Source organism: Bacillus rossius, chromosome 2 (assembly GCF_032445375.1).
Source record: "Bacillus rossius redtenbacheri isolate Brsri chromosome 2, Brsri_v3, whole genome shotgun sequence".
Taxonomy (NCBI): domain Eukaryota; kingdom Metazoa; phylum Arthropoda; class Insecta; order Phasmatodea; family Bacillidae; genus Bacillus; species Bacillus rossius.
This window is the reverse complement of record NC_086331.1, coordinates 100,272,904-100,297,905: the sequence shown is the minus strand read 5'-3', so window position 1 is coordinate 100,297,905 and position 25,002 is coordinate 100,272,904. Positions and strand designations below refer to the sequence as shown.

General features: G+C 35.9%; 1 protein-coding gene across 1 annotated transcript in view; it reads left to right on the top strand.

Moving 5' to 3' along the window:
- Positions 1–18,727, top strand: part of LOC134529515 (uncharacterized) — a 120,640-nt gene extending 101,913 nt beyond the window's left edge. The window contains exons 6-7 of the mRNA XM_063363680.1: positions 2,315–2,457; positions 16,292–18,727. Of these exons, the coding sequence (XP_063219750.1) occupies positions 2,315–2,457; positions 16,292–18,199 (2,051 nt within the window). The 3' untranslated portion in view covers positions 18,200–18,727. The remainder of the gene's footprint in view (positions 1–2,314; positions 2,458–16,291) is intronic.
- The last annotated feature ends 6,275 nt before the right edge of the window (positions 18,728–25,002 follow it).

Sequence of the window (25,002 nt, the reverse complement as noted above, 5' to 3'; positions counted from 1 at the left end):
TTAGCCAGAGATTGAGAGAGGTGGCACAGTGTTTAGACACTGGATTCACTTCCTCAAGGACCCTAGTTTTGATTCCAGTCTGTCCATCCTGGTTTCGATTTTTCATAGATAATCGCTTCATGCAAATATTGGATGGTCCTTTATTGACCATTGCTGATTATCTTCCTAGTTCTCTGATTTTTGTTGTTGGTAGTTTCTATCTCTAAAAAAACTTGCTGTCAGTGAGATGTAAAACCAAATGAATATATAACTAGAGTAGTTAGGTGCTGCCGTTGGGGGGAAGCGAACACTCATACACGTGAATATATTACTTTTTTTCTCTAGTACCATTCAATTAAAGTCATGATGTACATGTAGGTAATATTTCAGTACCATCCCATGTTTATATTTGCACACAACTCTTAAAATATATTCATCAAAATTATATTAAATAATTGACATAATCTTAAACATATGAGCGTGACGTGTTTGTTCACTGAGTACATTCTGAATTATAAATGCCAGAGAAACCTAGCTTCTCAAACTGTGATGATTTTATTACTAAAAATGTATGAATGTTGTTTTAAATTTCTGGGAAAACATATTTCCTTCTTTGCTAGTTAGACAGGTTACTTGTCACGGGTTTTTATTAAAGTAATTTATTTCTTGACAAGTAAAGGTTCATATTTATTTTAATGTATAGTGCTAAAATTCTTGTAAAGTATACTTCATATTAATCATGTTAGTTGAGCCTAGGAAAAAGTTGGATTAGAAAATAAAAGTTTTGAAGTGGAGTTTAACAAACCTATTAATGTTCTTTGCTAACTGTGTAGTTGTGCAATAGTAATCTTTTTTTCTAAAATATTTGTAGATTATTATGACTGAATACCTATTATGCAACCAAAATCTGACAATCATCACAGTAGTGAGTGGTTTATGTAATTTTTAAAAAAAATATGTATTTGATGTCTGGTAAATGAGGTCATTAGAGACAGACAAAAACTATACAAGTAAGGAAATAGGGTTCTAAACTGGCCGTGGCTTATAGTAAGGAACCAATTCAGCATTTTCCTAGGGAGTGATTTCTGGAAGCCATGAAAAATAGAAACCAGGATGGCCGGACTTCTGGATTGGAATCCGCATCCTCTGGAAAGCAAGTCCAGTGTCAGCAGCTCATGTTTTTAGTAAGTTTTATAAAGTATGAAAAATGTAAACGGTTAAAATAGTTTTGAAACGCAGCAAGGATAAGCAGAAAACGATTATTGAGTGTGTGGTAAGAAGTGTTCCTGTTACATCACTATTAGGGCCACGGTGGTTGAGTAGTCCGGTCGCTTGCATTCCACCAAAGCGATGTGGGGTAGAACCCAGATTTCTTGCAAGTGGAAAATGTAGCAAACATTGCTATGGTGGGTTTTTGGTGGGTTTTCTTGTGATACTCCTGTTTCCCTAGCCACTCATTCCGTCAATTCTTTATTATCATTTCGTCATCTTTTATCATCTCTAATAACCCGATGTCGATGAGCGATGAACCTTAAGTTATTTATTATTTCATCTCTATTGCTGCAGCTATTGTTTACCTATAACTGCTACAGGGTTCCTGTAGACAGAGAAAATCTGGAAAACTGGGAAAACTGAGGGAATTTGAAAGATGTCTTCAAAACTTGAACACAGGGAAATTGACCAAATATTAGTTGCTAAACTGGAGTATTAATTTCGAATTCTAAGGTGATCCTTTAATGTCTTGAAACTGGTCGCAAATTCATACGTATTAAAAAACCCATTGGTTATGTAAGCTAACAATTAATGAATCAACTGTGTATTAATTTAATGATTTGAAGCAAGATCAGATGTCAATTTTTATTCACCTGATCACAGTCAGTAATGTATTGTTTCAAAGTTTGATCAGATATTGTGGTTTTATGTTACAGACTGGCAGCATTGGTTTCATAGCATTAATGGAAATGATAAACAGTGCAAACTGTGTATTGGGCGGGAAAATATTTTATGGCCAGTTTGACATATTAAGTGTGGTTGAAATGTTTTTCAATTAGTGTTTGTAGTTTACAACATGTATGTTATCTTGCAAGATTGATTGATGAGTTAGGAGGGGAAAAAATATTTGTTTGGACTGCGAAAACTTGGGGAAATGTTCTAGAGTAAATTTGTGGGAACCCTGTACTACTATGCTGTTAAAAACTGAATCATTTATCATTTACTTTTAATGTATAAATTAAATTTGCTTTGTTCATATAGTTTCATGTTTTTTTTTCCTTGAACAGTAGTTGTATTTGAAATTATGGTTTTATCTTTTATTTACCATTGTATTTGCTTTCAGGAAGTCAGATATTATTGGAGAAGCTGCAAAAATTCAAGCCGAAGATTGCAGTCTTCAATGGGAAGCTGATATTTGAAGTATTTTCAGGGAAAAAAGATTTCAGCTTTGGAAGACAACCAGAATTTGTTGATGGAACAAATACAGTATGTTACTAATTTATTTTTTATTAACTAGATTATAGAAGGGTGGATTTTTAGCAAACAAAAATTTAAGTTTTTATAAATAACTTGCTGATAAAAATAATGAAAATAATTACCCATAGAAAAAACACACACATGCATGCACACAAAAAACATATAGTGTGTGTGTGCTTATATGTGTTTGTTTTGAAGTAAACTCACTTAAATGACACTTTGTTTTAGTGATGGCCCGATATTCGATATTCGATATTCGATATCGGAGATCGGTAATATCGGCACATTTTTCAATATCGGACATCGGTAAATACTTGCGATATTTTGATAACCAATGTTTGCTCTCGCCAATAATACTTCTCACATAACCTTAACTGTAATTCCAAGCTTATTTTCCGCGGGCGTAATTTATCTTTCTTAACGTCACCATATTACCTAGTAATTCCAAGCATATTTTCCACTGAAACAATTTCAAGCCTATTTCTTCTTTTTGATACTGCAATGTATCCCGACGGTACAATTCTTCCATGTGTACACAAATCCCAGTCATTAGTGCATATTTATTTGTTTCAGATATTTGCAAAATGTTTTTGCTTGATGAATTTTCGAAGTTCACTAAGTGTACATAAATTGAAAACATAAACGAAAATAATTACGATATTTAATTTAATAAGTGGTGTAGCCGTAAGTAAACATGAACAAGAATAAAGTTGCTGCTTGATATAACAGGCATTTTCTTTCCGTGTCATTTAATGGTCGCTAACTGCTGTTCTATACAAAGACGTTACGTAAGTTTTACAAAAGCTAAAATATGAAACGTGTTTAAGTAGGGCAAGTTGCAGCAAAGGTATTATGTTGGCTATATTGAGTGCATTGCCAATAACATAAATAAAGATGTGTGGTTTTATAAACTCTGCAGTACGTTTCAAATTTGTATTGAAATTACTGTTCATGTATTTTTAACGTGTTTTTGCACCAATAAATGGAGTGTTACACTTGAACAATGGTCACAAAATTTGCTAATTGAAGACCTTCCTTTCTAGCGTGTCGTTTACCGTGATGAAATTTTAAAAAGGGTACAAAAGTTTGATGTTTTTCGGACTGTATTTATCGTAGATTACAGCTGAGACACGGGAATAAGTACATGGAGTGACTCGTGAATTTGAATTTAGAGTGCTTATTTGTAGGCCATTATGATAATTTAATTACAGTAGAACCCTGTTATAATGTTTTTCAAGGGAGCATAAGAAAAAAACATTATAAGCAGGAAATCTCAATTTAGCACTTAACAATGTTCAAGCCTTGTACCAATGGACTCACCAAGCTATGTAAACAATGTTAAAACCAAAGATAGTATACTTGATACTGTACATGAATTTTCTGAAAAAAGCTAACAATTTTTCAACTTTGTCTTGTTCCCTGGTTAAATTTTGTTTGTCTTTAAAGATACACTGCCACATTTTTTGTAAAATTGTCTAACGATTCATGATGACAACATTTAGAGTGAGAATGTCTACTCCTTCGCCACCTGAAAATGTTTAATTTTGATTCCTACATATGAATGGAAAAAAAAATTATTTGTAAGCAATAGAAAACACTTTCAGTTATGCCCTCGCTCAATGGTTGGCAACTTAAATATCGTAGGACTATGTACGTGCATCTGAATACCCACTGGAATGGCAAGGAAGAGAAGAGTTGACTAAGGGTGCCAACTGACAAGTAACTATGAACATTGTGTACCTTCAGTATATTTCATAAAATTGTATTTTAACAAACTTCATGTATTGTATGGCAGTGATTGTAAACATAAACATACATAAAGGAAACTTTTTATCGTAAGTGTTGGAATTATTTGGTTTTAAAACATTTTTTCCCCATTTATTGAATGTTAGAAAGCAAACAAATATAAGCAGGAAATTACACTATTTATGAACGTTATATGCAGGAAATAAATACATTGTCCTTATGGGGGAAATATTGGGACTTTAAAAATATGACATTATAAGCAGGAACATTATAACAGGGTTCTACTGTATTATCTTTCATTTAATGTGAATTTACAATATTTTACAATTAATAAAAATAATATACATTCACATAAGTATGTTTTATTAATATTTAACATTTTTCATTATTGTCTCTAACAATACTCCAGAACCACAATTTTATAGAATCAGTATTAGAAATGAGATAGGCCTATTATCGGAATATCGGGTATCGGATTGGTAAATGTGGAAATATTGGAATCAGTATCGGGTTTTTGGATATCGGGCCATCACTACTTTGTTTTATACTTTACTTCCTGAAATTACCTACATCAGTACATGCTTAAGTGTCCAAAACTTTCATGCAATTTTATCACATGAAAATTTTAATTTCATTCTTCATAGTTAACAAGATGCTATCCAGACAACTTTATTTACAACTCCACTGCTGTGGTACTACTTAAAACTCTTATTTTCTCTTTGAAATATATATGCCTTTAATCAAACATTCTTTACATTTTAAGGTTGGTTTTATTTTCATTGTCATCCTACTGCATACCACATGTGGGTGTTGATGGTCTGGATGGTATGATGGGGTGCCAACTATTGTAATGCGGAATGCCTAGGCGCTAATCCATTGTTAGAGCACAAGTGGTTTCATGGTGTGACGTCACTTTAGTGGCAGGTTTGTGGACAGACAGAGGTAACCCAGGGTGTTCATGCCCCCCAGGATACTATGCTAATGATTAGTGATGGGAAAAAGCGGTGTTATTTTTATGCCAATTTGGTTTCAATAATCAACAATTGCTGTGTTTTGTGTTTTTATAGGAAAACATATTTTAAAATGATATTTTAAAAAAAAGAAAATTTTTTACTACCGGTAATTACAACATTTTCTTGAAAAGTTTAAAGCACCGTACTGATGATCACAAATTTAGAACAAAATTTATTTGTGCACTCTTACGTTTCTATTATTCTGATTACGAACAATTAAAAATTAAGAAATGAATGCTGTATGTACAAAAGTTTTTTTTCAATAAAAGTGGTTAAACTTTAGTCATGTTAACGCTACACACTTCAGGTCTTGTTGTCTTGTGCCCTCGGCACCTAACCTCACTTTCATATGATGCTTACTAGCAACATGTTTGACAACAGTGTCTCTTCTCTCGTAATCAACTCGGCAATTGCACCATTTGCAGAACAAAATGTTGTTGGAAACGTACAGCCCTTCCAATTTAAATTCCGTTGCCCGCGATAAGCAAGATGTTTTAAATTTTGGCATCGCTATATTGGGCCTAGCAGTAAATAAGTCGAAACCTACAAGGATTCTTGTTTTACTTAAAAACTGCCTGCCCGTGTAAACTTTTGCAAAAGTATAGAATATTAATGAACACGGCAAATTAACTAGGTATCCTGAAAGATAACACACGTCACGCGTTGTTTTGCTAACGAAAAATTGGTACGTTGGTACGTATACTATTGCTGTGCTCGCTGCTAGCGCATTCAATTGTCTTCCGTTGCAATCTGGCGTCAACGAAAACAAAAGAATATCGAGTTCAGAATTCGGGATGGCGTAATAAATGTTTACAAAAACATTATATAACATTTTTTTGGTACCAGGTATTCGAAAAGAACTAATTAAGCAGCGGAGTAAAGCGATGAAAATTTTAATCAACGGAAAAATTATGTTGTATTCTATTGTGAAGCGAAGGGGAAGGAGTAAGGACTGCTGTGTGTAAATATGGAGGCTGCCGGCTGAATACTGCAATGGATAATTTTCTGAATTGATAGGCGTAATATTTCTGGCAAATGGAAGATGCTAAAAGACAGCTAAGGTGTTTTAAAATAAGTGGTATTTCCAACCTAATGTGTGAACATCGTATTTTGTGACATTGCGCACATAATCTTTTATAAAGTCGCAAATAATTCATATTTTAACATTTTTTTCCGGAGATTTTCAGAATTTCGCGTTTTATAGTTATAAAAATCTTTTTTCGCGGAAATTCACGGAAAAATTGGTACACCATTTTTTCCCATCTCTACTAATGATATACAAGTATTCTGGTAAGAGTGGGTTTTATTGTGCCCCTTGACTGATCATCTGGCTGGTTGTGGCTCAATAGCCATTGCTCGTCGTGACACTTAATAATGGTCACCCTCTGGTGACAAATTGGTTGGTGTTAATGCTTATTTCACTGACTGAGATACATGGGGTTTCATTGTCTGAAGGTGACTACAGACTACACGTACAAATACCCTAAATCACAATGGCCACCACCCAGACATATGACCATGTGAATTCAAAAGTTATCCTAACACATGTCTGGCACATCCTGCCAAAACACATACACGTGAAGTCAACACTAAAAGCTATGAAGCCTTAAATTACAACAAATTCACTGTTGGAATTACTAGTCCATAACCCGTAATACATGAAACACTGAAGGGGTGACTAGTGCAAAAGTTGTCGTGAGGGCTAGCCACGGTGCCGGTTGTTAGATGACTTATGGACTTAAATTTGTGATAAATGAAGGCGGTAGTCAATAGCTGAAGGTTTCGTGGTGCACAGAGCGGTGAGCCTCAATGTTGGTTGAAAGGCAACTGCCGAGGAACTCTAATGGCCGATTGTTGTGGTTCATCTTCCACAGAAATGTGTTGGGAGTTAAACGTCTGGTTGAGGCCAAGTTTGAAAAGATTATCGCACCAGACACACATGATTGTATTCATTACCTACATAAAGTAAATTATATTAATAGTCATATGAAAACAGTTTTAAATTACACGAGAAAGAATGCTAGACGATTGTCACCTGAGCAACAATTGATTCGCTGGTGATGGTGCTCATTCGGTGTGTTGTACACGTTTTCCCTACACTTGTTCACGTCACACTCACTAGTAGGGCATAGATGTAGCATAACAACCTGTGTGACCAGAGGGAGCAGTGACGAATTTCATCAAAATTAAAAATCTATTTTATACACATAATAATATATCGCATAATTCAGGCAAATTTTTATTATGAATTTCTTAACAAATTTTGTAACAGAGAAATTCCTTTACTTTTAGGTATTAACAAAAGTTTTGAACTAACCAGTTTTGTTTGAAGGAGGTTTAACTGTTATTTGCATGGAGTTGTTGGTATTTTGTTTGTTATAGTTAATATATTTTAGTTCAAGTTATTGGCAACCAGACCGATAATGTTCAACCCTTCATTCATCCCTGTCCTGTGCTAAATTTTTTCATCTGATTATAACTATAATTTCTTAAATATGCTGTTAACTGCTTCACAAAGTTTTGCCATAAACAAAAAGACCTTTAATTCAAGTTCATGCTGTTTATGTTTTCCTGCAATTATCACATTTTTCTTGAGGTATAGTTTATTTAGAATTTAAATAAATGTTACACATTCCCTGAAATTACACTGCCTGGAAACCTAATTCCCCAATGTTTTTAAACATTGGAAATTCACGACATTTTGGAATGAAAAGCTTTCGGTGTGTCATGTAAAACAGTAAATATTTTTAAAAACACACATAAACACACACACACACACAGATATATATATATATATATATATATATATATATATATATATATATATATATATATATATTCTTCTCAATGTCAATTGATTCCTTCAATAGTTGACACAAACTGCATTCACTGCTCTTTAGCTGTGCCTAGTTACAAGAATGATACGTCTTGTATCTCCACATCTTTGATTACATAGTCAAAGTCCAAGACAGTTTTGTTATTGCAATGCTATTTGTTTTTTTCACTTTGTTTAATTTAAAAAAATTTTTACTTATACGTGACTTGACATGTGAAAATTCCAAATTTTGTGAAAAGAAAATGGTGGAAAACGGGCAAAATACTACTGAGTTAAACATTGTTCCGGTTGTTTATATGTACTTTGCATTTCAGTGATTATTTAATTTATTTACTTTTTATAACACATCCATTGAATGGCATTTAAAAATATACACTAGGTTATTTAAACAATGTCACCAACATTAAAATATTATAAGGTTTATATCATGAATGTTGCAAATACTGAAGCTATGTGCAACTCATACTTTTTCTAGTGATCCCTTGGTTAGTGTAAATTAGGCTACAAACTTGTAATTAAACTGTGTATTTTTATATAGCTGTGTGTTCCTTAAAGTTAAATTTTTTGTATGATTACTATGGGAATTGAAATGATTTTCATTGAAAATTTCGGATTGCAGCTATGATAGGGTACTTGTGTACTACCATGAACAGTACAGAAGTTAGGAAATTGGATTTATTCCTTAAATGTGTTTATGCATGACGTTACTGATTACAAAATGCAAGTGGAAACATAAAAACATAAATTTTTAGCAGCAGATCAATCTCAAAATGTTGAGCCTGTTAAAGCTCTACTCAACCTGAAACCTTAGTTGAATAAAATCAAATTATTAGGCTTTACAAATCAATTTAAATTCTAATGCATGTATTATGGTTTAAGATTGAATGATACAACATTGTATGTAAACAAAGTCAGACAGTTCAATTTCACCAATGTGTACCTACTACATAACCTGTAACAAACATTTGATTAATTTTCTAATACACACATCGCCATAATCACTAAAGAAAAAATAATATTGACCTGGATGCAATATTGCCACCATTTTACTGTAGGGACCACGAAAGTAGCGAATTGCATTCCATAGTTCCGACAACAAACATTGCTCGGCATGGATCAGCAGAACAAAGCGGCGGCGGGGAAACTCACATGGAAATCGGCCCGGCCCAGTTGTATATTGGGCATTCTAAAAATATGCAGCGCAGTAATGAAAATGCAACATGTAATTTTGTATCTGTGAAAACGTAAAAAGAGGAATAATGTCACGTTGTTACACTGAACATATGTAAATAGACACTAATAATTCTAACATGAAGTGATGGTAAAGAAAATGTGACTAAAATTTTGGAAACTCACCTTAGTGAAGGCACTGTTGGTTTGATCCACAGCTCACGTAAACCAAGAGTGGTAAAACGCACCTCTCAGTCGTACGAAACGAGGTGATATGGAAACATAAAATGTTACCAGATCTCGATAAGTCAAAGAATAAATACCAGCTCTTACAAAGGCTGAGTGAAACACGATGTAGCACTGTCAATATCACTATTTTAATCACTGTTGTCCGTTACTCTGTTACTTGCTGATTAAAGGAATTCGTCATCGTCACTGTTGTCATGTAAATTTATTAAGAATGATCCATTGCCATGACTATTATGCAATCCCTCTTCCAGTATTCATCTTCTAATTTTTCAACATGATTGCGGTAGCCTACCCAGACGTCCTTTGTTACAGAGTTAACAGCATCCAGTGTGTGCGTCTGAAGTGCATGCTATTACATTCCCGAATGCACCTCTTTATCTTTGCCCACGCTAATTCAGTAGCGTTGAACTCACACTTGTATGGTGGGAGACGAATGACATGATGTCCTGCATTTTTTAAAAGTTGATCAACAGGAAATATTTTCTCCTTTTGTTTGTGTTTTTCTATTAGTTCCATCAACATACATTTCAACATTTTTTATCAGACTATAAACTTCTGCATTTTAGCCACGTAATCATTTTATTTTTTGTACTGTATTTCGAATGAGGCTTATCGCTTTGTTTGGAGTGATTTGGCGTATTCTCCATTACTACAACAGAAGATGGCGGCAAGTTTGGTAGAACACTTTTGGTCAGCCATTTTTCAAAATTAGTAACATTCATTTCCCTGTGATAATTCCCGACTATCGTACCCGACTTTTACTTCAATAATATCCCTGGGAGAAATCCACATCTTGAACCAATATTAGCCTTTTGGTTGCATTTCCTTTAGTTACCCCCTGATGTCATTTTTGCGTTGCCAGCATTTCTGAAATGTGAGATTAGTATCCACCCATGACTCATCAAGGTAAACACTTCCTTACCTTCAGACCTACACTGTCTAATTTGTGTGAGGTACTTGGAGCACCATGCCACTATATTAGCTCGTTCGATTAACAAATGCCGCCTGTCTTCGCATCGTTTCCAGACGAAGCCCATACTTTGCAGTAATCTCTTGAACGACGAAGGACTTCACTGCCAACCTATATTTTCCTTTAATACTGGAATCAGTTTGCGTACTGTAGGAACAACTTTTTTAACCGCATAGAATTCCGGAATTGTGTCTCTTACGACAAGTTTATCGAAGGTGTTGATCTCAAACATGCGTTTTTTTCATGGCCTGCACATAAAAATTATGCTGAAACATTCTTAGTAATAAAAAAATAAACATATGCAAGACTGTTATATTTTGTACACTAACATAACCAATGATAATTAAACTTTTTTTGACATCACTGATACACATTACACATGTATTAAGTGTATGGCTTACCTCATTTTCCCTAGTGTTGTATGCGATCTTTTGGCATCGCAATTTGTTTCTTCCGAATACACATCACTGTTGCTTTGCTTACATCTGTATGATTTGCAGCACATTCCGTTGCTTTGTGAATAGGAATCGAAAGGCATTTTTCACGAGCTTCTTAATCAAAGATTGATATCACTTTACTAATTATTTCTCTCTCTTTGCTGTGAATCACTTTATTACCTTTCCTACGCTTTATATTCGGCTCTATTACTCGTCGCACACTACCTGCCAATATACTTCAAACTGTTAGTAACGCATAAAGGGAGACAGAATCCCCCTCTGCATTACACTCCCTTCCCCTTCAATCCCTATTTCCCCTGTCGTCCTTTATCATCTCTTACCCCTTCACCCCCGCGCTGACAGCTCGCAAGATTTCTGGCCTGTACTATAACAGCAGCAATGTTCAAAATCACAATTACATTAAAATTAGTGCTATATTTGAATTTAAATCCATAGGAAGGAATTGGTGTAAATTCAAAAATTTAAGCTGAGCCGAGCATCTGCTCTTTAAATTGGCTTGTAAATCCAACTCACTTTCACCATTCCATTTTCTTTGGTTCGATAGTCAAGCCAATTTGCCAAGCTTTTTATTTTGTAGCCTTCACTACGATCGCACAGGCATTAACAGAATTATTTTTGATTTAACATTTAGGTTTGCTCACTCACAAAAAAAGCACACCTGAAATGTTTATAATGTTACGCATCATTACAGTCAATGCTGGTTAGGTACTTTTGAAAGTTACCAGTCAATATTTCATAATTTTTCCAATGCTTAAGGTGAATGTTTCTGCCATATTCTGCACTGTGTGTGCTTGTACAGTTCTGTGTTCGTTTTACCATATTGCTACTCTCGTGTACACATACAGAGTACCTGCAGACAGGGAAAACGTGGAAAAGAGAGAAAAATTAGGGAATTGAAAATGTTTCTTCATAACCTGGAAAACACAGGGAAATTGAAAAAAATGTTATTTCTCAAACTGTTGTTACACTCCTCAGTCCTTACAGAGTAAACCAAAGTTATGTTATTACTTTGTTACACTTCACTCTCTCTTGATGACTGGGGGTAACCAGTGGATCTTTTAGTTTCAGAAGGAAAAATAATGATTTTGTCTAGATATTAGTACCTCTGTTTTTATTTTACTTTTGATGATTTTCACAGTACTATTTTTTATAAATTGATTAACAAATGTGTATATATATATATATATATATATATATATATATATATATATATATATATATATATATATATATATACACATATATATCATGGATTTGAAATTACATTATTAAAAGAATGGGCCGGCCCTTATTAGACAATTTCATTGATCATTAACACAATTTAAATAAAATACGCAACAGTAAACAGATTCAGTTCCTTTTACAATATCGTGGCTTAATGTTATTCTGAAGATCTAAAAAACTGAAGAACTGGAAGTTTGACGATGGCTGGCCAAAGTTATGCTGCTAACGAGGCGTTCGGGCGCCTTAGTCATCCCCATTGATAGAGGAAGGACTCGAGAGTGGAGTGGTCAGTTCAGCATCTGGTCCTTGGAAACTTGTCCGTTCCTTGGAAACTGTCAGGTACTTGGAATCTGTCCAGTTCTGGGAACTGTCCGGTGCTTGGACCCTGTCTGTGAACAGATCCAAAACACATATGTTCAGGACTGATTCACAGACAGTTGGCAAAATAGGCAGAAAATGCCTTCTAATCACAATGATGGTCGGGGAGTAAAGGTTGTCAAAACTCACCAAACAGGGAGATGGCTTCCAGGATCAGCCAGGGTGTTGGGCTCGCAAACTCGCGGTTGTTGCGGACGTTTCCATGATTAAAAAAAAATTAATTAATAAATTATAATGAATAAAACATGACTACTCCTACGAGGTAGACCTACACGGACTGACTAAATGTTAATCACTAAAGTTGTGGGAATCATATCCCTTTTCTAGCTGATTACGTCTTATAAAGAAAAATGGAGAGACGTCCTGATGACAGAGATACGGAGTGGTCAGTCCGGAATCGCGGCGCGCAGTAAATTTGGGGCGGCAGCGATTTGTAATTAAAAGGCGAAGTTAAACAAAAGAAAGGGGGAGGCTTCGGCTTCCGGACCCAAAGGTTCTGAAGATTACCGAGGGGCTTGTGGAGAAATACTGACTTCGATATCTCGAAGTTGGTGGTACTGGCCAATGTCAGCACGACCTACTGAGGTGTGTCTGAACCAAGTAGAGGTCGACTCACACGAGGCGACTGCTAGCAGCATGGGGCTTATGGAGCAGACTAGGCCAGCGCTCTGGTGGTCTGGGAAGGAACTACGGGGTACTGGTTGTTGCGGGAGATGCCAGAGGGCAGGCGTTTAGCGGGTGTTCAAACACCCAGGGGAAGTGATTCGCAAAACTGCCACTAGGTGGCATGAGCATGTACTTTTTGGGACTGGAGTCGTGGCCTTGGGACAGGCCGACCCTGGCCGGGGTTAGTGGCCGGTCAGTGCTCTGGCCAGTGTTCCCAGGAAACCTTGGAGGGGGGTGGGGGGGTTAAAACTGCGATGACAGTGGGAAAGGGGCTCTACTTAGCTCAGTGGCGTAACTTTACGTTGGTGAAAATGACTCGATCATGCCCTGAAATGCTCACGTCAGGGGAGGTCTTTGAAGCATTCGGCCATGATAGCTTGCAGGACATAGCAGCTCTCGTCACAGCTCAGAATTGAGCCAAGGCGGGAATAAAAAAATTCACAGTCTGACTCGCAAAAGGCTCGGAAAATCTGATCTAGGGCTGGGAAAAATTGGGGAGGCAGATCTGACAAAGATTAAACTGGAGTGTACAGTAGGAGGAACAAGTTTAAGTTCTTGCAGCAAGCAAATAAAATGACTGGCGGCATTATTTTTTTAAAAATTCAATTTTAAAATTGTGCCAAAAATATTAGTTGGCGGCACCCTGGGTTAGTAATTTTAATTCCTTGTATGTTCATTTAATATCTTGAGTTTTTTTATATCACAAATCATGTTTCTTTGAAAACCCATCTGTATTCATCATTAATTAAACATAAGAAAAATTATCAATGCATCAACCATATTGACGACACCTGTCGTGTCCCTCCCGGTCCCTAGGCTCGCTGTTGCCCATCACCGTTTTGTCCTGGCACATGTGCTTCGAGTGCTTTGGGAGCTTCGAGTGTAGATAATATTTACTGACTAATTGGAAGTGTATTTGTCATATTTCCTGTATTCCGTGTGTGGTTATGTCGGGCGAGTTGACCCGGACCGTGTACTGTTTCCCGCACACCTCGTGCGCCCCCTCCCCTGCTTCCCCCCTCCCCTGCTTCCCGCTCACCGCGCGCCGGTGCGTGGGAGGCAGTCACTACTCGTCTCTCTTCCGCAACGAACGCGCTGGCGCCACCCGGTACGGGTCGCCTCACTAATAGCACCGCTTTTACTTCCAAATGGCGTCTCGAGCAGCCGACAGCTCAAGGGGTCGCTGTTGTCCTGGCCCGAGGTACAGCGGGTCGGAGGGTTTTCCGAGGCGACGAGGACACCTCGTGGCTGCACTCTGAAGCGCGGTGGTCTGGTCAAACTACCGGCGAACAGTCTGCCGACGAGACCAAAAGTTGGTCGTAGTACGGGGAGAATCCACCATGTTTGAATGGTGCCCCGCTGAGGTTTCCTCTAAGGCCCAGGATTCTTGTTGGTAAGGACTCATACTTGGGAGTGGTGCCCCGAGTGCTTTAGGGGCAGGTATTAGGGTTCCCTAACCCTCTGATGTGCCGGCGTGTTGAGCGACGAGAATTGCTCCGGTTACCAGCCTGGTCAGCTGGGAGAGGTTGGGTAGGCCTCCACCGGACCGCGGGTTCGCTGGGTGATTGAGGAGTCCCAGTGTGATGCGGGAGACTGGGGTAGGCGCCAGAAGTGATGACAACTCCGGAGGGCTAAGGGAGCATCCAACTTTCTGGTTAGCTGAGTGGAGTGGGGGGCCGGAGGTGGTGCATAAACTGAGATGGGTAGCCTCAGTCCCTTTGCATAGCCAAAAGCTCTAACACTCTTCCTGGTTGCGTTTGCGGCGTATCCGCATCCACGCCCGTGGGGGCCCCAGGGCGGTAGGGCTTTCGCTAAGAGCGCTGGGTTACCAAAGAAAAGGGGGGGAAACTCCTGTGACAGTCAATGTTGTCCTGGCCCACTGTAGTAGCCACATGGTAAGGACCCTTTTAATACCTGAGTTTTAAAGCTAGCTGGCACCCACGGCTTGATAGAAAGATTCGTTACAGGGCTTAGAGGGCCAGGTGTCATCAATATATTGATTCAATGATTTGAAGCAGTATCAAATGTCTATAGTCATTTACATGGTCAGAATCAATAATGAATTATTTAAAAGTTTGATCAGATGTAGTGGTTTAATATTACAAACTGGCAGCATTGGTTACAAAGCATTACTGGAAATAATAACAGTGTATTAGGTAGGAAAAGATTTATGTTCAGTTTGACATGTTATATGTGTGAAATGTGTTTCGATATGCATTTGTAGTTAAATATTCAGTGGAGTCCCGCTAATCAACTTTAAATGGGGTGAGACCTGTTAGGATTGCTATATTTTCATATTAGCTGAATAATTGCTGTAGTGCAACGTGTGTAGTAAATTACATCCATATATAAGCATTATTTTACCATATAACAGAGACTGTAACACTTTAAAAAGCACGAAATCACTAAATATGTAGATATTTGCCTCAACACATTAAAAAAGAAATGTACTACAAAAATTTATACTTTTTTTTTAACACTTTTCACTCTAAACTCTTTCAGATTAGCCAGTTTTTCAGATTAGTGGGGTTCAGATTAGCAAGACTCTACAGTAATTATATTATCTTGCAATATTGATTGATAAGACAGGGAAAATATTTTTGGTTGTACAGGGAAAAAAACAGGGAAATTTACTAGAGTAAAAGCGTGGGAACCGTGACAGATTGAAAACATTTGTCCATTAATTCATAATTTGGGGGACAAAAGAAAATAACCATTACCAAGCGTGCAGTTTTCTCCTCAGCATATTTTTATGTAATTAGTTGTCAGTAAATAAAAATAAGATTTTTGTTTATAACCCTGTGACAACATGTTGAGAGGACTAGGTTGAATCTAGTCCTGAAAAGAATTTGTGTCAATGTTTTTTTAAGGATTAATAAAATTTGTGTATTATTTTATAAATGTGGAAGTTTATATTAACCAGGAGTTGTTAACATTGCTGGTTTAAGTTCAGCCCGACTAAATTTTTTTTAGAAAGATTGAGCAGCTCGGTTCGAGTTGTAAAATATCTAGTTTTTGGTTATTGTCTTATAAAAACAGCTGTACATAATTTTACAGTTGGTTTTTTTGCAGTGCATAGTAGTTAATTTGTTCCAGTATTGTTGATTTATTCTTGTGTGTATGTTTGTTTTAGTACATGTGGGTGATGCCATCATCAAGTGCACGATGCGCTCAGCTTCCAAGAGCAGCTGACAAAGTTCCTTTCTATGCTGCGCTCAAGAAATTTAGAGACTATTTGAATGGCATAATTGCAAATTTAGATGAATCAGAGGTAGTGTTCACAGATTCGAAACTTAAAAACTATTTTGAGCCTGAAATCAAAGAAGAACCAAAAGATGATCATGGATTTTATAGCTACGGTCGTCTTCAGTCAAGTGGTGAACTAACAGACTTGAGTAATGCGATAGTAAAGAAAGAAGAGGAGCCACCTGCGAAAAAGAAGCGAGGGCGGCCCAAAAAAATCAAATCTGACTGTCCAGAAGTGAAGAAAAATAATTGTGAAACTCGAAGAAAAGAAGTAGAAAATATAGATGTACCCAAAAAGAAGCGGGGTCGGCCAAAGAAAATTAAGTCTGAAGATGTTATGCTTCCAAGCAATAATGCTTCAAATATTTCAAACTGTTTTTCTCCCCCTATTCATTCACCTAGTAATTTTGGTCAAAATATGGCTTCATACAACAATCAATCTCTAGCTCAACCATATTCTCAGAATCAACAGTCTCATTCTCCAAGCGATTCCATTAACTACCAATCACCTGTTCAATCCCATCATTACAATCATTCTCCTCAACCTTCGTCTCAGCCGTTTACTCACTCTGACCTGTCGTCAGAAATAAGTGCAGCTATTTCTTCTGAACATAACCTAGTATCACCTCCTCCAACTTCTCCAAGTATAGGACCTCCAGATTTTGAACCTCCCACTAGTATGCCTGAAGACACTAGTAATGATCCTCAGAATTCTTCCAGAGGTATAGGCGAAGAGGTTTCTCCAAACAATCTTCAAAAGCAGAACGAATGCCGATTTTCCAGTCCAGCACCATCAAATGATTCAGCAAATATGAACTATCAGGGTTATAGAAATTATCCAACTGATTCAGAAACGAATCATTCCATAATTGGATACAGCCAGGGCTCTACCGATTATAATGCAAAACGTAATATAAACCAAGATGTTGCTTCTAAAAGTCTGTCAGGCCTGGAATCTCTAGTAGATCAGATTCCAAGTATTGCAGAAGGAGAGGCATCTCATGGAGCTGTAGTTAACAGCAATGGAGAGGAGCAGTTTGATTCTAGTCATGTACCAACTAGCCAGTTTAATGATGAATCTTCCTATCTTGGGGTTTACCCAAATAGCTCTCAGTACAATAATGGTTCCAGTAACAGCAATTCTAGTCGTTATAGTCCCCAATATACCAGTTCAAGTGCAAATTATTCAGTCAGTACCTCAAACAGTTACTCATTACATCAAAGCAGTGCAAGCATGAACTTTTCGGTCACATCGCTAGCAAATAGCAGTGCTTCTGTTAACCATGAGGTTAGCAATCAAGTTTCGAGTTCTTTTTCTGTAAGTAGTTTAGCTGCATCAAATTTTGCTTCGATGAATTCAAATGTGAACTCATATTCAAACTTAATTAGTTCTTCCCACCCAATGGGTAGTCATATGATGGGGAGCACTAATGGTTTGGGTGGGGGAATGTTTGGGGGTGGAAGCATTGTTGAGCGAGCTTGTACCATGGGAAGCCCTGTAGGGAGCTTAGGTTCTACGGTCGGTCTACCAAATCCCATGAGTGGTATGAACATGAGTAGTTCATCCTTGCCCTACCCGTACAGGCAGTATTCTCATGGCGCCACTTCATTTGCTGCCGGACCAACCGGAGGGTTTTCCTATGCCTCAGCTCACAGTCTCCACATGCCGAGTCCAAATTACCCCTATCCATCTCCGTACTCAAACACCACATACCCGCAACCTAGTTATCTTCCAAACCATGTGTTGGACAGAATAAAACAAGATCGCATGGATATAAGTTTCGGAGGGTTCTGATAACTCTATAATTGCCAGACTGAAGGAGCATTATTTTAGCATTATAGGAAAATGTGTATGCGAAGTGGTTGTGTGTGTTAGTGCCACAAAATAACGGGATTGCTCGACCAATAATCAGGAACAGAATTCAAGTGTGATTGTAATTCATTGTTTGTTGTATTCAGAAATAGTTGTGTTAATTTTTTGATAATTTGAGTGAACTATATTGAAAAGATGCCACGACAAAGTAAGTGTTTGATATAGACCTATTATGTATAATTCTTCCTTTAACAAGAAGAGGAGCCACTAGTGCACAGTCTATTAGTGACTCAATATTAATTAACTGCACAGGGTACACGAGGTTACAAATTTCAGCCGATTCATTGGCTGAGTAGTGTCAAAGGAAACTGTCAGATGCTTTTGTCTTAACATTTGAGTTAATGCGATGCATGTCGGTATTTTTTGTACGAATGATACAGCTCTTGCTCTGCTTAAATAATTCAAAGCTCTCTTACATTTTAGTGCAATATACCTAAGTGAGTGTACAAATTTGTGTTTTATACATAACATGTTATCTTTGTAATTCCTTTTTAAGTTTAACATACGACGTTACTAAAGTGCAGAATGCTTGAATTTTTGAAACTATGGTTCCGTGTGCAAGTTTGTGTGCTAGAGTGTGTATGTATAATGTTTTAAAATACCCTTTTACGTGAAGCATATTAACAGAGTATTTGTCCCAGTGTTAAATTGTTAGCTAGCCATGTTGTTTAATCTATTTTAATGTTGATATATTTTTGTTGGTCATGCTTGACCATAATTCAAAAAAATTCTTGTTGTTCATTGTGTATAGTCAAGCAATTCGGATCCTTCCATATCTTCATAAAGGTTTTGTCAGTTTTGTACAAACCTGCCAAGGTGTGCATTTTAACCTTCTTAATTTTATTTCAGATGCTATCTCTGTTTGGTCAGTTTTATGCAAAATGTTGCCAGGTTAAAGAATTAAATAGTGTTACTCCATTGAGAGACAGCAATTTTTATTTTCCGCACCGAACAAAATGTGATTTTAATGATTAGCATTACTTGTGATTGCTGCATTATTACAGTCTGCCTGCTGTACTTACTGTACTGATAAGGTAGTGTGCAATGACTGCCGTCCATTTCTCTTTATAACAATTCAACACTTACTTTCTAGTATAGATATTCTCAAATAACAGTGCAGTTGAGTACATTTAGTATTTTTTTTTCTTATAAAAGTAAAATATGAAAAGTGAAAACATAGCCATGATTCTTCAGTCATTCAGTTAGATGTAAGTAGAACTAATGCCAGTGATGCTGAATGGTTGTCTTTAAGTAGTTGTAATATATATTATAAATACTGATGTGACTTATGTTAAAATAAATGTTCTGGCTTTTTACACATGCCAGTTTTTAAAGAAACTTGACTTAATAAAATGCATTGATTATGCTAATTGTTTCTGTTTACCATGTTAAACCACAATTTTTAATATTACAAGTTTATTGATTAAAGTTAAAATCGTGCTGGATAATTTAAATAATTATGTGAATAAAATTATGTTTTTATTTTCTTCTGTTGAGTAAAAAAGGATACCAGTGAACAAGGTCATGTATGTGTGTACTATAGGGATGTTTAATAGTAGTATTTGAATAATGGGGTAGTTACTCCGCTTGATGTTAAGTTCAATGATTAGCCCTGTAAAGTTAGTGATTCTAAAATATTTTGAAGGAAAAATATCCCAGTATTCCTTTGAATGCCTTTTAAGCCCACTACTTGGATACTACTGACTCTGGGAAGTAAACTTGTTACTGTATTTACCTGAATATAAGGTGATGATTTTTACCAAAACTGTTGAAACTAAAAATGGGGGTCGAATTATAATCGCAAACTTGTATCTTGCCATTGGGAACACTTCGTTGAAAAACTACATGCTCGGCCTGTAAACTGTGTCATGTATGCCACTTTAGACTGCTGTTAATTACTGCCTCCTGAAACCTCTGCCACACGCTCTGCCTGTAAACTGTGTTACTATGTTGCTTTAGTCCGGAGTTTTCTGAACCTCTGCACAGGTGTAACAGATGGAGGATAAACTTTAAATGTGGAAAGAGCGAGAGGGTGCAAATAAAATTTTTTACAGCGTTCCCTGCACTTCTCTTCATGGTAGCTGTTGGCGAAACCACTTCCCGCCCCCTCCCACTTCCCCCTTCCCCCTTTCCCTTCCCCCTTTCCCTTCCCCCTCCCCCCTTTCCCTTCCCCCTTTCCCTTCCCCCTCCCCCCTCCTCCTTTAACACGTTTGCAGGCAACCACTGTATTATTTGCCTTTAAACGACAATTACAAACCACAATTTGTTTCTTCTAACTGCAGCTTGGTGTTTCAAAAGAGGCAGTGTCAATAACTCTATTGGCGAAAGTGGCACCAGAAAAGTTAAGTAACTACAGAATAACTTTTCTATTTTAAATAATTTTTAAGTGCTATGTGCTTGAATTGTGATTTTCACTATAAAGTCTTTTTAGTAAACTCATTATGAAAAGTTTTGGGGTCACATATATACAGTCACATTATTTTCAGGTAAATACGGTCATTTAAAAAAGTTATATTAAGAATTTATTCTAGTACCGTACCAGTTAGGCTAAAATTTTCTTCACAAGAAATATTTATTTGAATTAATCATATCTGTAGGGCTCATTATTGTCATGAAACAAGTTCTCACTGGCTAAAGATTAATTAATGAAAATTAACTTATAGTTTCTATTTTAATGATTTATTATTTTGACTCACTTCTACTTTATGATATAAACATTTTAAATGAAGTGAAAGTCTTCAATTTTGGTTATAGTACATTTAAGGATGGTTTTGCATTTATCACCAATTTAATCTGCCTTAATTTACCACATGACTGAACATTTGTTCTGTTTGTTGCTGTTGATCCAAAATTTGCTTTATACAAAAATGGCCATACAGCATCTTTTCCTTACCTATTTGAGGCAAATAACCTTTGTTTGAAAATCTATGGGTCACAGAATCTGAGTGGCTGTGCTGAGTTTTGGAAGCCTTAGTTTTCCAATTTCAATTTTTTTTCCATTGCTGTGGTTTTAACATATATTAAGTTATCTTTTTGCACTATGATGTTGCATCAGGCTCACCAGCTTGCACCCTTGGGATGCCATGCCCCTACCACAAATTACTGTCATGAAAGAAATTTGTTTTCCCTCAAGAAATAATCTTTTGTTATATTTTCTGTTATGAAATGTAGAAAATGCACTACCATCCACAGTCAGTTCACATATGTATCATATTTTATGCAGAATTTTTAATGTGTTTATTAACTGAAAAAAATAAGATTATATATTTATAAATTGATTGATAATTTCTGTAACTGTCATAGTTAACACAAAAAATATATAAGCTTTGGTGTGATGTTAAAAGTCTACCAGATGTTTTTGGGCCATTGTATAAACTTCTGTGAGTGATATAGTATGTTACAAGAAACAAATTTTGTTTTTTTTTGTTTTGTTTTTGGAGCCATCTATCTCATTACAATAAAGTTTTTTAACAGGCCCTTTTCATCAGGCATGTAGGACTATATGCTACAGGAAAAAATTGCTTGCTGCCTACCTCTCAATAAATTTAGTAGTGAATTTAACACATTTTCGTACAAAGTTCAAAAAAAGTATAGCCTACTGATTTGCCAGAATCACTACACCAATACATTGACTGGCAAACACATCCGAAAATACTAGGAGTTTCTAACGTGGTCGCATACCACCCACCGGTAACCTCACAGTGAAGATATTGTCGTCATACACAGGCGTAGTTTACACAGAAGACTGCAGTGACCATGACAAAAAGATGTACAGTCTACTGGCAGATAGTGTCTAAGGCATGAGAGCTGCATTCAGTTGCACCACCCAGTTGATATCTATCTCTTGCTTCTAGGGGTGTGCAAATAGTGGATTTTGGTGGTTGAATATTTTTGAATTGAATAGTAACATTTTCTAATTAATTCAAATAGTTTCGAAGTTGAATAGATGTCATATTTTGCTTTGGTTCAGAATACAATTGAATAAAAAACATTCACAGATAAAGTTTCGGGTAGCAAGGCTAAATTAGTTTATACAGCAAAATTTGCTGTTCTTGAATCTTAATTTGAAAGAAACCAGACACCACAGTGACCAAATGTTTTTTTCCTTAAATGTGATTTAAGAAATTCTTAAATGCTAATTGAACTATAATAATTAGTTGAACAAATTGACGAAGTTTATAAACAATGGCATATCAAGTTATACCTCACTGCAATTCAGTAGTTACTAAATTGTTTGGTTATACATCAAGTGAATTGTGAATTCAAAGAAATGAAAAAATAAAATAGTAACCTTGGATATAATATTTAATCATAAAATCATGTTCAAAAATTTTTAAAGCAAAGTTGGAGTTTTCAGAACATAAGTGACACGTTTAACATTCTGCCGTTTGTTTGTTGTTGGTAAAGATGTAAAAGATTCCCCAATTGATTTAGATGTCTTTGGTTTGTCATGTTTCAACTCTTAGAACTTGATTCTCCACCACTTTTCACAGTAGCTATTTATGGTAATGAAATTTGGTGAACTTCATTTTAAAAATATAAATATCATTTTAAAAATATAAATCTCAGTTTTTATTTTTATGTTTTTAACGAACGCAACAAAGTTTAGGCCTACCTAGCACCCAAGGACAATGGCTGACTACATGCATAGATAAATATTACGTTCAAATCCATGTACCGTGGCAGATTTTATAGTTTTTTTTTTCTGTAATCAACGAAACTACTAAAAACTTTAGTTCCGTTAATAGCAATTTTTGCATGTTAGCAAACCACGTACAAATTTCCATCATAAAGATGACATGAAAGATTTTTTTATTGTTTTTGTTCCATTCGTAGCCCAAAATACCAACTGGTTAACAAATCAGTGGTGACTGATAAAACTCCATTATTAACTGTGATAAAAAAAAGAAATACAGAGAAGGTTATTCTCAAATTATATGTTTTGAATATTTATTTTAACATTTTACGAATAACAGCAAATGTTCATAAAAAAAATACGATAGGTGTTGGTATTCCTGGTAACGTTTTGTTTCATTTGGGAATGGCATTGTGTTTATCTATTACCGTCAAGCTACCGCAGTGTGTTGATTTAATTAAAATGGTTCATTTTAATTTCTCAAAATAAACTTTTTAAATGTACATTGCTGTACACATTAATATGAATATTTTGGTAGATTAGAAACTACATTAAAATTTTGTGAAAAACTAATCACTTTAAACCACTAGGAAACTAAACACGTGCTTGTAAATATTCACAATTATTATTTTTGATATTTGACCTCTGAACGCAAATAGTATATTGATTTCTTTTCATAACTATTCATGTTAACAAATATTTGCATACTCCTTGTGTCCTTCCTCTTGACAATGCATGCTGCTTCTTCATAGCTGCCCTAGACATCCAGTTCACATCTGGCATTCACCTAGATTGAGTTTCATTCGACTGACTCGACATTGACGATTACTTATCCTCAGAATTAATGGATTTGTATAGTGAAGCTAGTGGTTGTATGTACCCAGCAGGTTGTTTTCACCAGGAATGCTTACCCAAAATACAGCAACCTTGTCACACAATGTTTGAGTCTCCATCAGCAACTGTACAAGTATGGGTCTTCCCATCCACCACCCAGGCTCATATGCTCGTGATAAGCACACTAGTCCCTTCTTGTGGAAAGTTCTACACGAGCATGACATTTATTTCATCTGCACTGGGATCAGCTGACATGTTGCATAGTGGCTTTTGCAGCAGGGTTTGTTTAGTTAAGTCTTTCTGCATAACTATTTGATGTAAAACCTTACTTGTACCTTTTAGTATGGTGTTACACTAAAAACTTTAGAGTTTTGTTCTTGTGTTTTATTTCCTAATGGGTTATTTCAACACTTATAATTGCTTTATATCATGTGACTCAAAATTTTTGGTAATATCATGATTAATATTTGTTCATTTTGCAGTTATTGCCAAGCCACCTAGCACCACACATCAAAATGTTAAATAAGCTACAAATATGCACTTGTTATATCAGCTGTTTTGAATCACTCCTCTAGTCCTCTAGTGATCAGACACATCATAGTGTGCAACAGTCATGTTTAGGTCACTAGAAATAATTTGCATGAGAAGATGTAGGATTTAAAAAATGATACATTTAATAATATTAAAATAGTCTTTAAAAGAGAGATGAGGTGAGAAAAAAATGCATAAACTGCTGTAAATTGTAGAATTATATTTTTAACCACATGCTGGGCATCCATATGATAATAAGATACTACACACCACTTAAAACTAATTGGATAGTAAATTTAATTTGAGTCTAAAAATTATTGTATTATGGAGAGTTTGAAGAAATACTACCTATTGCAGTCATTATAGTGCACTTTCAGAAAATTTCTACCTAGTTTTATGATTTTTGGTCCCTAGATTCCAAAACTATGTCAATTCAAAAGTATATGTATGCACTTACATACACACATTTATGGTACCATAACTACCATAATTTTCACAAATTACTTCCAGGCTGTTACATAAAAAATAGACATGGAAAAATCTCAGTTGAGGTTGTTAATGGACAAGATTAGGGGAAGAATGGGAAGGTTTTTTAAAAAACTGGAAAATCACCCTAACTCACTTTGTATGCAACTATGCATATGTTTAAATTTGTTACATCTCCTAAGATTAGTACCAAAAAAATTATATTGAGAAATATTTTTCATAATGCCAACCATTATCT